Raw genomic sequence first — 16,959 nt, 5'->3', positions numbered from 1 at the left:
GTGATGTAACACTCAGGTGAGTGTTTGCTGCCTTCAGAAGGCGCCGATTCCCTGTTGCGCGTTTATCGACTTGCACCTTTGTGCTCCGTCAAACTCCGAAAGTCCTGCTGATGGTAAGAGAAAAGCTTACCTTCTGAAGAAGGTCGATCTCCTGCTGCTTGGCATTGAGTACAGCCAGGGCCTGCTCATGCTCCAACTCGAGTTGCTGCCTCCGCTCTGCAGCCTCTCGCATATGCTGGAGTGACAGGAGGGGAGACAGAGCAAGGGGGCAGTAGAGAGCAGGTGTTAATGGAGCCGGGAAGCAGAACAAGTGGAGCACAGTTCAACTGTAATTGCAGAGAGGTGTAACACTTTGAAGAAAAAGTCCCCTTGTAAAGCAGAATAATTTGTCGCCACATCACTCAACGATGGCAAGTGCACTGTCAAAAACAAATGTCTGATGCAGTTTAAAAAAAAGGTCAGTCAGCTCCTGCTGAGCCTGGTAGTTGGTACAGCTGGCTGTAATATTTTATTATTATCAATTATTCTGTAAATAAGTAGGTAGAATTATCAAATAAATATCATTATATTAGTACGTACATTATATTAGTTTTCATATCACATTATATCCACCTGATGGTGCTGGTGACAGTGTTGTATTTTATGGTTGTTGTTTTTAATCCAATCATATTTCAGATAGTTTCTGTCATGTTTCTGTGGCCTCTGACGATTGGATACCCAGAAAGGGTGAGTACCAACTCTCTTAATCCTCTGTGGTTGGATGGATTTTGTATGGATTTGTGGTGGTATAATGGATCATACATGGTGTATTAAGATAGCACTACAGTAAGTATGATCCACCACTAGCGATGGGTACAGTAGATGAGGTTTCATGACACAGTATTGAAGTGTTGATGAGGTTTCATGAAACAGTGTCCTAATATTCAGTGGCCACCAGATGGCGCTGTCTGGACTGGAACAACTAAGTCAATGAAACCTCATATCATTTCTAAACCAAAGGTGCCATCTCGTGGCCTCTGAACATCAACCCTGCAATACTGTTTCATGATGCCTCATCTACCATCAGCAGTATATACTGTACCCAAACCCACACCATACACACAATGGCCTGTAGAAAGAGAAAGTGACCACAGCGTGCTACACCACCTAGGAGACACAGTGGGAGCCAACTGGCCTATGGGTGAGACTCTATTTAGTAATGAAAAATATTCATTCAATTGACTGATACCATTGGGTGTACTGATAAACCTATATCAGGGACCTTTATTGAGAAAGTGTTCCTCAGTCACCAGTCATTTCTACCACCACAAAAGCAGTGTTGCAACACCTCATGTGATTTTTTTTCACCCAACCAAAATGCATAGTGCTTCCATCCAAGTATTCACCAGGAGTCAGGTGCTGACCCCCAAAGTAACAAAATACTTGTTTGATAGCTGGCTTCTGCTTTAAAGTAGCTGAAGTGTACATGGGTTGAAGTTACATGCAAAGAGTGAGCGAACTCCTTGGCGTGCTCACATGTCAGTGGTCATCGATAAAAAAGGGAAAAGCCAAACAGTACAAGACGGTCAAGAAAAAGCAACCAGTCCTCCATGTTTGGTGCCAACAAGCCTGTAAAGTGATTGCTATTTCCATGCTGGAGACACGTATTAATCTTCAGTTCTTCCTGTAATTCCTATAGCCAAACTTTTCTTCCTGCTTCATGCACAGTGCTCAACTGTTACGTGACCATTCCACTCTGAAGCAGCCTGCTGAGCAGGTGAGTACCAGGCACAGCCAGTGGACAAAAACATTCAGAATCGGGCTACATTTTCCTGTACTACGTGGTCATGTAGTACCTTCAATTCTAGAAGTTTGGCAAGGATAAGGGGGTCAGGGTGAGGGGAGGGGTTACACCTAAGCATAGAGGAGAAAGGGAAGAGCGTTCCAAGCTCATACACAGCTCCTGCACTGACCGCCGCGCACCGCACTGGAAGGCAACAGACACGTCAGAGAAGTTAGACAGCAGTTGGGAGAGGTCAGAGAGGGACAGTGGGAAATAGCGCAGTTAGGGGAGAGAAAAGCGAGGATCTGTTGGAGCTGGGCTTCTCACCTTGAGCACCTGCTCTAGGTTCTCCAGTTTGCCTCGGAGCTGGTTCCTCTCCCACAGGGCTAAATCTCTCTCCTGCGTCACAGAACCCAGGGTATCTTTGAGCTGAGCATACTCAGACTTCACCTGCAGGAAAGGACTGGATTTTATTCGCTTGCATTTGTGGAAAATATGAAAAATATATTGATAATGACGCTGACGCTGAAGATAAACAAAGAGGATAACGTGCTTTACACGGCCGTGACTTCAAAATCCCTCAGATTAGCAGATAAAGTATTAAGTGTTTTACCCTCACTTATGTGTACTGAACCTCTCAGTAGCTACGGCAGGATTTCAGAGAGGATAAATCAGGAGCTGGGCGACTACTTCCCGCTGCAGCAGCAGCATGGTGAAGCCCGGTTCTTGGCGCAGCCGAGGGTGACTAATTATACCTGGAGGAGGCCGTCTCATCAAACACAAGCAAAGCAGAACACAAACAGAAACCTCTGCCTCGACGCCGCCCACTCGCAGGTACGTAATGTAGACAGAACGGGCGAGTGTGTGCAGACTACATAAACTGGAATGGCTTCGGCGGAAGCGGGTCAATAGACAATAATGGATGGAGGGAGGGAGGTGCCTCATGGTGCTTGGTTCATTCAAACACGATAGGGATCAGAACATCCAGGTGTAAGCAGGGGCTGATATCCGTCTCGGCCTGCGGAGTGCCGGGCTCAAATCCATGCGATAACAGGTTAGAAGAGCCTCACAGCAGACACGATAAGACATTAATAACCTGTTTTATTCTCATTCTCCAGTCTTTCTTCCACCAGAGAAAGACCTCATAAGGGTAAATCTCTGGGCTAAACAGCGGGGATAATTCAGTCAGTCAGTCCTCTTTTAACCCAGACAGACTCGACGCTTACCTTCTCATACTCACACGCCTTGTGGCTATTGCTGAACAACTGCAGGCTCAAGTGCTGGTTCTCCTGGAGAAAATCTTGAAGCTCATTCTCCTAGACAAAAGAGGCAAAAAAAGTAAACAGTGTTAAGAGAGCATGAAGTCATAGAGTCCGGCTCCTTCTCACTGCCGGCGATAGCTTCTGCATTATTCATCCGAGGAGACTCGTGTTGACTAAGGTGTCCGAACAAATGATTTCCCCTCAAAACACACGTGCGCACGGGCGCCGCAAAACATACAGACTTGTGCCACAGAAAATTCATTCAACGGCACTAAAGTATAGCACACAAACTAATACACGTTCATTTATTTATCAGAAACGAATCGATTGCACGTATTTATTTGGATGTTTTCACATAATAATAAAAAAAAAATCATATGTATAACACAATATTATATGAATGAATTTACATAATATTTATATATCAAATAAATAAAGAGCAATACCTGAAAGTTAAGACAGCAGTAGCCAATGCTTGAGATTATGCTGTACAGGATATTATAGTCCATCTAAAAAAATGAATAATAATAATAATAATAATAATAATAATAATAATAAGGAATTGATCAATGTTAGATATTCAAATAAATAAAATAAACACATTCCAAAATAATATCGTAACAATATGTAACAAAATGTAACAAATATGTTTTATTTTTTAAATGAAAAATATGAGCATATAATTGTGTTGCAATGTGACAAAATTACAGACTATGATTCCCGAACCTCTTGAGACAAACTTGAATGACAAAAACAAACATGTAATCTGTTATGGCAGCAAAAGAGAAAATGTATTCATCCTGGCATTGCTATACGGGACAAAAATATTTCAAGTCTACGTCATAAGAGCAAATGTGTTTGTTTATCAAAACATCATGAGCTAACCTGTTCTTTAAACCCACAAAAATACCTCCACTGGGAGATATGCTGCTTGATTTCTGCAAATAAAACCAGCAGCAGTAGACAGAATCCAAGTGCATGCTGGTATCTTTTTTAATAACACACTTTTATGACGTTAAAATGTTCATCCCCTCGCAATATATTCCTCACTAACACACCCAAAGCGCTCCCCGTGTGACAAAGATGAACGAGGAGAGGGGCAATTATCCCTCATTGCAGGGAACAAGACCATAATAACATTCACTAACAGTGGTGAGGCGTGACAGTCGGAGAGTTTCCTGAAATGTGCATTTCCCTGGCACTTAGGTACCATGTAATCCAAGTGTCTGTCAAGTGTGCGGCCAAGAAGGCTCACGGTTCATATGTGACACGTGCAGCCTAATGGATGCAGTGACTGCGAGCCTCCTACTGTTCCCTCATGTTTAAAATAGGAGGCTGGGTCACAGTCGAAATGAGGCGACAGGAAATATAATGTTGACAAGAGTGCTAATAATAGTCATAAATTATCAGACAAAATAAAAGTAGCAAAACAAGGATGTTATTTTATTCAATATTTCGCAGCTACAGTAAGCACACATTGCTCATTCTAAGACGTGACTCGAGGCAAATCCATTATGAAAGTTGCAGGTCGATGTTGTGACTAGGATTCCACTTTTTTATGTCTGATACCGATACCAGTGTCACGGTAGATGCCTGTGCCGACGCCAACCTGCTCCCTTCTTTTTCTCCTCAGTTCATTCTGGCTTAAATTTTATCGTAATTTTAAAAACAAGGACGTCTGACAATGTTACAGCCGCCTTGCAACAAAGAGGAAAAAAATAAATAAATAAATAAAAATAAATAAATAAATAAAATTAATATATATATATATATATATATATTTTTTTTTTTTTTTTCTGCAATTCTGCTGTTTGTCGCTGATGTGTCTGCGTGCCTGTAAAGTTAGTGTGCAATGTGGTCCGCTACAGCAGAACTTTGCCCACCATTCAGACATTACATTTTGAGCACCCACTGACAGAACCCAGAATCCACAGCCCTGGTGACAGCTGAACCGTGTGAACCATCCCACAACTCCATGTCTTCATCATATCGCTCTCAATGTTGTAACTTATGCACTATGCTTTTTCTTTTTTTTGAACACATCCCTTACTTAGATTTATTTATTTATTTTACAACACCGCCAACATTGAATGGGGCCATGCAAAGTTCTGACCCATGATAATGTGTCAAGTTTTGCTCCTCCATAGGCTCATTTGTAGCTTAGGTCTTGAATGTCAACAATGGACTCTACGCCCCCTCCATTGTTTTTCAGGATGATCCACATGACCATCCGGTCATATGACCAGCTCCTGTTTCACAGGCTAGAACCCAGACATTTTGACTCAAGAACACAAAATGTGCATTGAATCTTGGACTTATTGAAGGTTTTCTCATGAATTTGCTGAAAGGAATCTGACCGCTGTTCATATTTCAGTATTTTTGTTTTGTGATCTTTACATTGTGAAACCTTAATCGTTCATCACAGTTTTAGTTTAACATGCCTGTTGTGGGCTCAGATCTGATTTGTCATTGCTCCTGATTTTTCTGTCGAGGTGAAAGAAAAATATCTTTATTTTTATCCTAGCTTACAGAAAAGTCTCCACTCTGCAGAGACTTTGGGCTGTGGGAGGAAATTCGAGTACCCAGAGAAAATCCATGCAGGCACAGGAGGAACATGCAAACTCCAGCCAGATATGAGAGGCAGCAGTGCTAACCATTGCGCTACTGTGCCGCCGAATATAATACAATGAACTTCAATAAAATGTATTTTAAAAATAAATAATAAAGACAAATACCTGAAAGTAAATTTTGTGATAGTCAATGTTAATACAATATATATATATATATATATATATATATATATATATATATATTCTTTTTTTCCCAACATTCTTTAACATTGACTATATATATATATATATATATATATATATATATATATATATATATATATATAGATTTTGAATGTCAATAACTGACATCCAAAACAACAAAATACAAAAAAATACTTCCTTTTTTCTTACAAAGACATAAAGGTCAGTACATTTGTGAAAGGTTTGTGTACCTACGAGGTATTACTAAAGGAAAAGGTCTTTCTTTTCTGTCAGTTTCAGTCACTCTCTACCCGCGTTTCATCCAGCATCAACCGTGTCTATTCCAATGCTTCCCGTAGAGACACTAGATAACATTGACATTCCTATTCATGTCCATTGATCCCCTAATTCACAGCTAATGTGTGCTGGCTCAGCCCCGTGTTCATTCACAAGGACAGCCACTCCTGCGACAGAAGCCCAGCCGTGTCCCTATAGCACGAAAACATCCGGCACTATAGAAATGGCCACTTGGTTATACTGTCTTTTAAAACAGTGTTTGAAATAATGTTGAGAAAATTGGATGAAATGGAAGCGCACTTAGAAAACAAACAGCGAGCTGTATATTTTAGCTAAATGGCTGCCACTGAAATGCTTTCAACAGATCACTTCAGCACATGGTAATCCCGTAGGAGGACACACTTTTGTTCTCCACAGAGCCGCCCAGCCCGCTGATGCACGGAATTTCACGCATGATTTACTGTGGCCTGTATTCTTAATTAGCACTCGCTATTATTATTTAGCAGAAAAGAATCCAAGGTGCTTTGGCTCTAATGTGCGCTATTAAAATGCCGTATTCAGCTATTGCGTCGCCTCTGTATTCGGGACGTGAAGAAATGCTGTTAATGTCATTCAAGAACTGTCCGCTTGTTTCTTGAGGGCACAGTCATGGCAAATATTGGGAAACTGTTTGGCATAGATGGATGGATCTATGCCCTAACCCTAACCCTAACCCTAACCCTAACCCTAACCCTCTAACCCTAACCCTCTAACCCTAACCCTAACCCTAACCCTAACCCTAACCCTAACCCTAACCCTAACCCTAACCCCTAACCCTAGATAGATAGATAGATAGATAGATAGATAGATGGATGGATGATAGATAGATGCATGGATAAATGGATGGATGATAGATGGATGGATGGATGGATGAATAGATAGTTGATAGAAAGATGGATGGATGGATGATAGATAGATGGATGGATGATGATAGATAGATGGATGGATGGATGATAGATAAATAGATAGATAGATGGATGAATGATAGATAGATGCATGGATAAATGGATGGATGATAGATGAATGGATGAATGATAGATAGATGGATGGATGGATGAATAGATAGTTGATAGAAAGATGGATGGATGGATGGATGGATGATAGATGGATGATGATAGATGGATGGATGATAGATAGATAGATGGATGGATGATAGATAGATAGATGCATGGATAAATGGATGGATGATAGATGGATGGATGGATGATAGATAGATAGATGGATGGATGATAGATAGATGCATGGATAAATGGATGGATGATAGATGGATGGATGGATGATAGATAGATGGATGGATGGATGAATAGATAGTTGATAGAAAGATGGATGGATGGGTGATAGATAGATAGATGGCTGATGGATGATAGATGGATGAATGGATGGATGATAGATAGTTGATGAAAGATGGATGCATGGATGAATGATGGATGGATGATGGATACATGAATGGATGGATAGATTGATGGATGAATAGATAGCTGATAGAAAGATGGATGGATGGATGAATAGATCACTGGATGGAAAGCTGGATGAATGGATAGCTGGATAGAAAGATGGATGGATGGATGAATAGACAGACAGACAGACTGATAGATAGATGGAGTCTAGACTTGTTGTCGTCTGGACCATTATTGATCCATGATTAACATTAATATTTATTACTGCATCTTACAGTTTGTTGCCATGGTAACAGACTTTACAAAGCTACTAGTGCCACGCTGAAGCCATGAAGCAAACATCCATAAAGGTGGAGGTGACAGATGGCTGCGATCACTCTCACCCAAACATTCTGTCGGAGCGTGCCTGTTTATAAACATTTGCCAAAGTCACAGGGCTCGGGGAAGACACTGATGCCTGCGGGAGGTTTAATTCACAAGTCAGAATGATCTGCGTATTCATAAAAAGAGCTATAGTCATATCCTAGTCTTGCTTGAACCAAAGCAGAGAAGGAGCCGGGGAGAAGTGAGGAATAGGAATGGTGGAAAGACAGCGCAGATCAAACAGGGATTGACATGACTGTCAACTCGCCATGGTTCGGTGCGCTTGTTTTTTTTGTCTGTGCTCTCAGAGGCAGGGCATGAAAGACGTGCTTCAGTCTGAGAGGGGGGACACCAGACCACCATTTATTCATGTCATTTAGGCACAGTTTGTCATTGGCGTAACTGAGAGAGCTGACAATGGAACAGAAAGGGAACGCTGCTGGGGTTGCACAACCTTAATAGAAGTAATGGATTTTTCTTTCCGTAAATGGACCAACAAACAAAGGAATCAAACTGCTAAGTGATGTATAAAAACACATCTAATGGTGTTTTAACAGACTATTGAAAGGCTCCTGTATTCAGTAAGTATTTTCCCGGGCTACAACTCATCGCTGAGTGGTCGCGCGTGCGTACGTTTCATCTCACGACAACATCGCAAGCTGTGAAAAGACTGATGGCTTAACAGCATCATGTTTCCCTGACATCACTTTGTGACAGTGCGAACATCAAACGGCGCATTCAGCCTTTCATACCATCAAATTCTGCCGACGTTTCTGTTTTCAGAGTCTGAACTGTAAACAGATGCCAGAAAGTTAAATTACAGCGATCACGCTTCGCTGCTAATCCTGGTGATTTTTTTTTTTTTTTTGACATTGTGGTCTGCTAGTTTTTGCCCAACCTTCTGCACCTGACTTTCTCCTTGTTGGATATATCGTCTCTTAGATTCTGCCTGTTCTCGGGTCTCTTGGTCTGTTGTTTGGGCGAGTGATGTTCGATTCCACGGATTTACTTTCCGATCCCATACTGAGTAATATTCAGGCTGGTATCGGTGATACCGATACTGATACCTACATGTATGTGGCTACACCTTATCATAGCTTGCTTGAATACAAGGATGCGTTATTTGTTTATTTATTTATTTACTCTGGAAAAAATAAAACATTAATTGTCAACCACTATAAACGTAATTCAACATGAACATGTCAACATGAAAACAGTGAATATGTAGACACAGCATCCAACTGTCATCCATTGTCACTGTTGTGCCGTCACTCACAGGCGGGAGAAAAGGGTCTCAATAGTTTCGTGTTCCTGAATAATACTAATAGTATCAAAAGTATCAATATTTCGGTTTGAGAATCGATTTTAGAGAATCAAGATCAGGTATCGGAGGTGTCGATATTTCAGGATCGATCCGCACATCACTAGTTTCGGCATTGAGCTCACCTGACCTCCATCATAGGTGTTTCATAAGGTTCCACACATTTATGTTTCAATGATTTGAGAATTTCAAAGTCGTTTTTGTTTCTCATGAAGAATTTGGCATAAATGTGATCATGTGATCAATTGATGTGGAAACATCACAACAAGTGGATAATACAACACACAACATGGAAGTGCATCTACGGATGGCAGGGGTTTTTTTTCCCGAAAGGAAATGAGCAAAAGATGAACGGAACAAACCCTCTGCTGGATGAACTAAAGTTCATGCTTGCCGCCAGGACACTTGAAGGAACGGACAGGGTCCAGACAGCTGCAGATTTGGTAATTGTCGAATAGTTCAGAGACAGTACAAGTCGACACACAAAGAGTTTTGGTCATTTACGACTGCTTTTTGGAGTCGATTATCAGGGTGAATTCTCTCCAGACATAAGGATTCTGTCATAACAGTTGATATAATTGAGTGGGCCAAAACAGCCTGTTTGTGAGTCTGTGTATTGTTAGTCACGCTCCATTTGTGTCACGCTCGATTTCAATGAATAAATAAATATATTTCCTTTGTTGGATGCCTTTGTTTCTATACATCAGAGTTGCAGAAATACTCGAACCATAGCAGACATTGGGTCACTGGAGTAGTAATCTTGGTAAAGACTCCCCTCTACTGAAACACACCCTCTTAGGCCATCAGCAAGGTGCACCCTCAACACCTGTGAGATCTTGTTTCTGCCACTTCATCCATCCCTGAAGGATAAATCATGGGAAGGGGCTCCTCAGCATGGAGTGGCTATAGTTCTGCACAAGAGCAGGCTCTTCCCCAAGTATTCAGTGGCGAGTCCATGCAACCCGTCGGCTCTGTCTCCACCAGGACAGACAGACACAGTCGAGTCGAGTCGAGTCAAAGTCAAGTCAATAATCTCATGTTGCAGTACCAGACAGTATATTGAAGAGGTCCAGCAGACCAATATAAGAAACCAAAAATGTTTATGTTCGGTGAAAGACCTGCTGCACTTCACACTGCACATCTATCCTGCCAAAGCGCTTTTGTGATGCATATTTTGTTTCGCACGTCGGGCCATTTCTTTGCTTGTCCTTCGGACAAATTGGAGAAATGAAACGCTGCAACGTGCTTTTAATGTGCCTCATTTTTCAATTTCACTCATCACCAGTGGAGAACTGAGCAATCATTACCAGGAAATGTCACTCATTTTCTCCGGGGACGTTGCCGTGTAATGACATCAAGGTGGGCCATCAGGTGCGAATCAATTCTTTTCACCTTTCTTTCGCTTCAAGGCCAAAGTTTATTTTCTGCTGTACTTACCAAAGTCTGGCATGTTTGATTCTTCTTCTTAACCTCTGCCTCAAGTGCTTCACACTCCTTCCTTCGAGAGCTGATCTCACTCTCCTGGGAAGAGAATCAAAAGACACGACGGCTGTTATAGTTTGTCGGGAAGTGCCTTCAGAGAGCATGCGATGAAAGCCAAACAAAGCGGCATAAGGGAAGGTATTTTTTGTGAGGTTTTGTTTTGCAGAGTTACAATAAATGGAGAGAAAGTGAGTATGACAGTTGACACTTGCTTTGCTGGCCTGTAGCACATTTTTATATGACTGAGGTTTAAGTGAAGAGGCGGGGAATACATGGTTGTTGGTAGTGATGGGTGGATGAGGTATCATGAAACAGCTTAGCAGGGCTGATGAAACAGTGTCCTAATTTTCAGAGGCCTCTAGATGGCGCTCTTCGTATAGAATTGATGTGAGGTTTCATTGAATTTGTTGTTCAAGTCCTAACATTTTACAGCAGACAGCACCACCTTGTGGACTCTGAAAATCAGGGCACTGTTTCATGAAACCTCATTGACCCTTCGATACTGTGTTGACTGACGCTAACATTAAATGTTTCAAACGGTTCAGACACATTGGAGATCATCGCTGAAGTACACATCCTTGAGCTGTAAGAGTTCAGTCCAGGTTTTATTGAGCACTTCCGTTTATATACATCACACCTTAAAGCGACATCTGTGTTGCTGTTTAAATAAATCTGCTGTCGCCATGTGAGAATCCTAAGCCCTGTGTCGTTCCTGTTTTTCTTACTTTGTTGTGCATTTATTGTTTGCATAGTAGTACTTTTATAGTACTACTGTGAATGCCGGATTAATGTGTGTATGTTACTGTAATTACACTAGTCCGGATCAATACTGCTGTTATTTGTTGTCTTTGTCATTTCTCCTTCCAAATATCACTGGTAAAATGGCTCGCATGATGTCTGTCTGCAGATTTTATTTCGAAAAAAATACTGTGTAACACTTGTCAACAAACCCTGTGCACAGATGTGTGCGGATGAAACAGATCACTGGTGGCAAGTAATAAGAGCTAAGAGGTCAGAGATTGAATCTTGCCAACTTTCACTTGGCAGGGTGGAATGCAGGGGAAGGGTCAAAGCTGGTAATCCAACTCGCTGACCTTTCTTATTTAATATATTCACCACTTTGAGGTCAATGGGTGAGCAGGCTTTAATGTAAAAAGCTCTTCCAGCGGAGTGAGAGCCAAGTGAAATTGCCCAATGTCGCACAGTACGGCGCCCTTATCTCGGACTTGCTTGAGGACACGCGGTGATGTCACCAGCGTGTTATCACATAAAGCTAAATACGACTGGAAGATTCAGCTGGTCGTCCACATCAAAGGGTTTTTTTTCCTTCTGTTATCTTTACATGTGCCTCAGAGTTACATCACAAACAAGCCAAGAAACAGTTCATTACCTCTTCAAATACCATTTATTCAAATTGGTTTGCAGCGGCAACATGTCACTTTAGTCAGATGGTGAAATATAATACTGTAAAAAAACAGTGTTAGTGCTTTGATTTACTTGCTGTTTTATTTTGGAATCTTGACCCTTCACTCGCTAATAGAGTCACCTCTTGACTGAGCTTCTCCTATTGTGTATTTAGTCAGTCAAATTTTGATGATAAATTCATTCCTTCTTCCTGATCGACCCTTTGAAGAACCTTTACTATGGATGATAGGTGGATGATGGAAGGATGGATGGATGCATCAGTGAATGGATGGATGGATACATTGATGGATGGACAATGGATGGATGGATGGACAGATGGAATAATGGATGGATGGACAGATGGAATAATGGATGGATGAATGATGGATGGACAATGGATGGATGGATAGATGATGGATGGATGGATGGGTGGTGGATAGGTCGATGGATGAATATAGAGCTGATAGAAAGATGATAGATGGATGGACAGATGGAATGATGGATGGATGATGGACTGACAATGGATGGATGGATGGACGATGGAGGAATGATGGACCGACAATGGATGGATGGATGATGGCAGAATGGATGGACAGATGGAATAATGGATGGATGACGGATGAATGATGGACGGACAATGGATGGATGGATGATGGCAGAATGGATGGACAGATGGAATAATGGATGGATGAATGATGGATGGACAATGGATGGATGGATGATGGAGGAATAGATGGACAGATGGAATAATGGATGGATAACGGATGAATGATGGACGGACAATGGATGGATGCATGATGGCAGAATGGATGGACGATGGATGAATGGATGATGGATGAATGATGGACGGACAATGGATGGATGGATGAATGGATGAGTGGTGGATAGATTGATGGATGACTATAGAGCTGATAGAAAGATGATAGATGGATGGATGGATGGACAGATGGAATAATGGATGGATGATGGACTGACAATGGATGGATGGATGGACGATGGAGGAATGATGGACCGACAATGGATGGATGGATGATGGCAGAATGGATGGACAGATGGAATAATGGATTGATGACGGATGAATGATGGACGGACAATGGATGGATGGATGATGGCAGAATGGATGGACAGATGGAATAATGGATGGATGAATGATGGATGGACAATGGATGGATGGATGATGGAGGAATAGATGGACAGATGGAATAATGGATGGATGACGGATGAATGATGGACGGACAATGGATGGATGGATGATGGAGGAATAGATGGACAGATGGAATAATGGATGGATGACGGATGAATGATGGACGGACAATGGATGGATGGACGATGGCAGAATGGATGATGGATGAATGATGGACAGACAATGGATGGATGGATGAATGGACGAGTGGTGGATAGATTGATGGATGACTATAGAGCTGATAGAAAGATGATAGATGGATGGATGGATGGACAGATGGAATAATGGATGGATGATGGACTGACAATGGATGGATGGACGATGGATGAATGATGGATGGACAATGGATGATGGAGGAATGGATGGACAGATGGAATAATGGATTGATGGATAGATTTTCCAAAATATCTCAAGCCTGATGGAGCATTGTGACGTGAAGAACACTCATCACTTTCATAAATCATCCAATACATTCATTATTGATTCATTCATTTTTATTCCGGCCTCCAGTCCACCAGCGTGGTGACATGAACCTGGCCGGCCGGCATGAATCACACGGCCTCCGCAGACAGCTTGCTCACGTCGCCCGTGTAGGCTGCTATCAGTGCGCAGTGGTGCCAACCAGACGGCTCCAGCTTTGTGCTTGCACCATGAATATTTCACTCATACATTCTCACACGCACAAACACCCACAAACAAGTTTCCAGGCCCATTTGTTTGAATCAACACTCACCAATGTCCAATTAAAAATCCCTCTGATAAAAGATTCAAGTGGTTGCCATTGTGAGTAATGAGCTCCTGTATAAGTGAAGAGGCGTTTACTGCACGGCAGATGAAGACAGATGAGGAAGTCCATCCCCTTCGGCTGGATTTAGCATTTTTGCCTCAGTGGCACTAATGCAAATGCGTACAGGACGCGGGGGCCTCCACGGTGATCCATACTGCTCCTGTGTCCGCCCCACGCTGTAGCCGTGTTCTTTGCTCTGAGTTGAGATGAGCGCGCGTGGAAATAATCTCATTCACATATTGATCTTTCTAAATGAAAAGATTTACAGTATGTGTGTGCAGAAACGCGTTTCTGCTGCAGCTCTGGTGGGATTATTCTAGTCTGCAGCATCGTATTGGTGGAGAATGAACAATCATTGACCTGTGCGAGATGTTGGATTTTCGTAGTATACTGTGTTGTAGTGCCACCCGAAGATGGGTTTATTTGGGCTAAAATTGAAATTCTAAGTGAGAAAACATCAGTCAGATGTTAGCTATCTTTCTGCCATTTTTAAATTTGAGTCGTGGAGCTAGAATTTCAGTTCTAAACCAGCCTCAAACAGCCCAATGAACATCCCATCCTACATCCTGTGTATCACAGTGAAGGGATCAGCGTTTTGTTTTGATATTTGCTAGCTTCTTTTATCATTTATCGTTTTCATATTTCATCATGGGGTTGGAACAGATGTATTTTATTTCATTACAATGAAAAATATTGATTGACATAATACAAGGTGCCACTGAATATATTAGCAATGGGATTCAGGAGCAAAGACAGTTCCTCCTGAAACGTTTACATGCATTCACATGACTTTACACTTAACACTTTTCACCCAGGTAGTTTCAGCTTCCCAGAGACCTGAGCAATGTGCCCCTGCCTCTCTGCATGGTGTATTTGTGGAAGTTTTGTAAAAGCAAAAACTGATATGGCCGCTACCGTCTCTGAGTCCATATTACGACCAGATTCTCGTCCATTTCACTTCTTCATCTTATTGCTGAAATTCCCCTCTCAGCGTAGATCAGGTCAGATTATTTCTTGTTTTCCTGTCTGTTGTTTCTGTTTCCTTTGTTCCCACCAACTTCACAGCAGCGCAGCTGGAACTCATCCACTGATCAAGCGAGCTGATTTCTACACCTTGGTTCCAGCTGCCAGGTGGTTGCTCCGCGTCCTCCGGTGAAGTTCCCCTCGAGACCTAGTTCTATCGCATTCTTGTTAACTTTGGATTGATGCTTTTTCTGCCCCTTCCTTGGTTTCTTCCAAGTTTATTTTCTATCCCTTTCTCACAGCGTTAGTGCTTGAGTTCTTCTTCCACGTGTGTTTGAGCATTTTTTTACTTATGCTTGGCTCGGCTCGATTGTATTTCGCCTCTTTTCTGTTTCAGGTTTTTCCCCGTCCTTGAGTGTTTCCCTCATTTGGTGGCGACATCTTTAGTTCCTCTTTTCCTGTCTGTCCTGTGTTATTTTATTTTTTGTTGGATATAAATTTTTGTTAAACTTAACCTTTTTTGTGTTTGAGTCTTCTGTGAGTCAGCTACATTATAGCACTTAGATCTGTTTACCTGACCCACCATGACAGTTAGATGTGTCAAAGGTTGCCTGACATCAGTGCACTAGTAAGTGAAACTGCAACCCTGACACCCCAAACGTGTCCCATCCCCCGCCGCCGTATGGTAGCGCCACACTTGCTGTGCATGTTACCGCCCCTCTGCATTGACTTACAAGTGAATCTGTTTCTATTTACACGTGGAGCATGTTTGGTGTGAGCGTGACCTCAAGAAAGATGGACAGAAGAAATAGTCACTGATGTTTTGTCTTTTGCCTTGTTGTTGTTGACATAGCTAAAATAGCATTTTAGAATCAATAAAAATGTGACCATTAAATTAAAATTGTACTTAAACTGAAACCACAATCCCAATCCAAAACTTGACATCAAAGTGACTTCATGAATATTATGGTTTATCAAAGGCGCAGTCAGGGAACGGGTGCACGCAGGACCACTCGGAATTGCACTTGTTTTTCCTGTAAATCTGCCGTTCAGCAGTCGGTCTCCATGTTGCACACTCACAGAGACTCTTGCTCACAGACTGCAGACAAGTAGAGTATTACCAGAGTGGCAGCATCTGTGCCTCCACACACACACACACACTCACTTAAGCTGTGAGAGGTTACGTAACTTTCTCTGCCTTTTCAAATGAGCGGGAGCTCACAGGAGCTCGTGCGGGGGAATTTACTACCATGCGTCCCGTTTGTGCAGCAGCAGAGTCAGCGGCTGAGAGCAAGAATCCTCGCTGGTCATTTTGTGTCACGGGAGATCGGGTCATGCTCACTTAAAGACAAGAGGCTGGCTGAGAGAGCCACCTCTTTAATGCACTCGCTCCTCAATGCATTTTGTTGGCCTGAAAAAATTCTACGCCGAAGCCCCTGTGGCTGCTCCTTAAGCCTTTTTTAACCAAGCTAAATAAATTAGGAACTTCATTAAAATGCACATCAAAGAGAATCAGTTTATGAATTTTGGGACACAATGTGCTGTTAAACCCTTCTCTCTAGAGGTTAGAGCCAATGAGAGCACATAAGAAAAAGCTTTTTTTTTTTAAGGCAGGGAAGGAGTTTGATCCTGTTTTTTTCCAGCCGTATATAGATTTCACTGTGCAAATATAACATTACATTACACTTAATGGCATTCAGTGATGTATTTTTAATCATGAAAAGAACATTTTAACAGACTCACTGAAATAATTGGAGGGTGGCATGTCTATCAAATTCTCCCACTACGTGTCCCGCCCACCCTCCTCATTCAGCTGTCTCAGTTGTGTCAAGTCAGCTGTTTTAACAAGCCCGAGGTTACTTTCTGTACAGCTCTGAAGAAGGGAGTTTAAGGAGAAGTGAAGGAAAAGATTTAGACAAAATTTTCAGGATACATTGGGACAAGGA

At 42.0% G+C, this 16,959-nt stretch overlaps 1 protein-coding gene across 19 annotated transcripts in view; it reads right to left on the bottom strand.

The window, feature by feature from the left end:
* rimbp2b (RIMS binding protein 2b) overlaps positions 1-16,959 on the bottom strand; it is an 83,448-nt gene that overhangs the window by 30,054 nt on the left and 36,435 nt on the right. For all 19 annotated transcript variants that reach the window (XM_053871863.1, XM_053871862.1, XM_053871868.1 and 16 more), the window contains 4 exons: positions 10,632-10,715; positions 2,989-3,078; positions 2,090-2,212; positions 131-235 (listed from right to left, as the gene is read on the bottom strand). In XM_053871863.1, the coding sequence (XP_053727838.1) occupies positions 131-235; positions 2,090-2,212; positions 2,989-3,078; positions 10,632-10,715 (402 nt within the window). The remainder of the gene's footprint in view (positions 1-130; positions 236-2,089; positions 2,213-2,988; positions 3,079-10,631; positions 10,716-16,959) is intronic.

The sequence above is a fragment of the Synchiropus splendidus genome, chromosome 7, assembly GCF_027744825.2.
Source record: "Synchiropus splendidus isolate RoL2022-P1 chromosome 7, RoL_Sspl_1.0, whole genome shotgun sequence".
Lineage (NCBI taxonomy): Eukaryota > Metazoa > Chordata > Actinopteri > Syngnathiformes > Callionymidae > Synchiropus > Synchiropus splendidus.
This window is presented reverse-complemented; position numbering and strand designations above follow the sequence as displayed.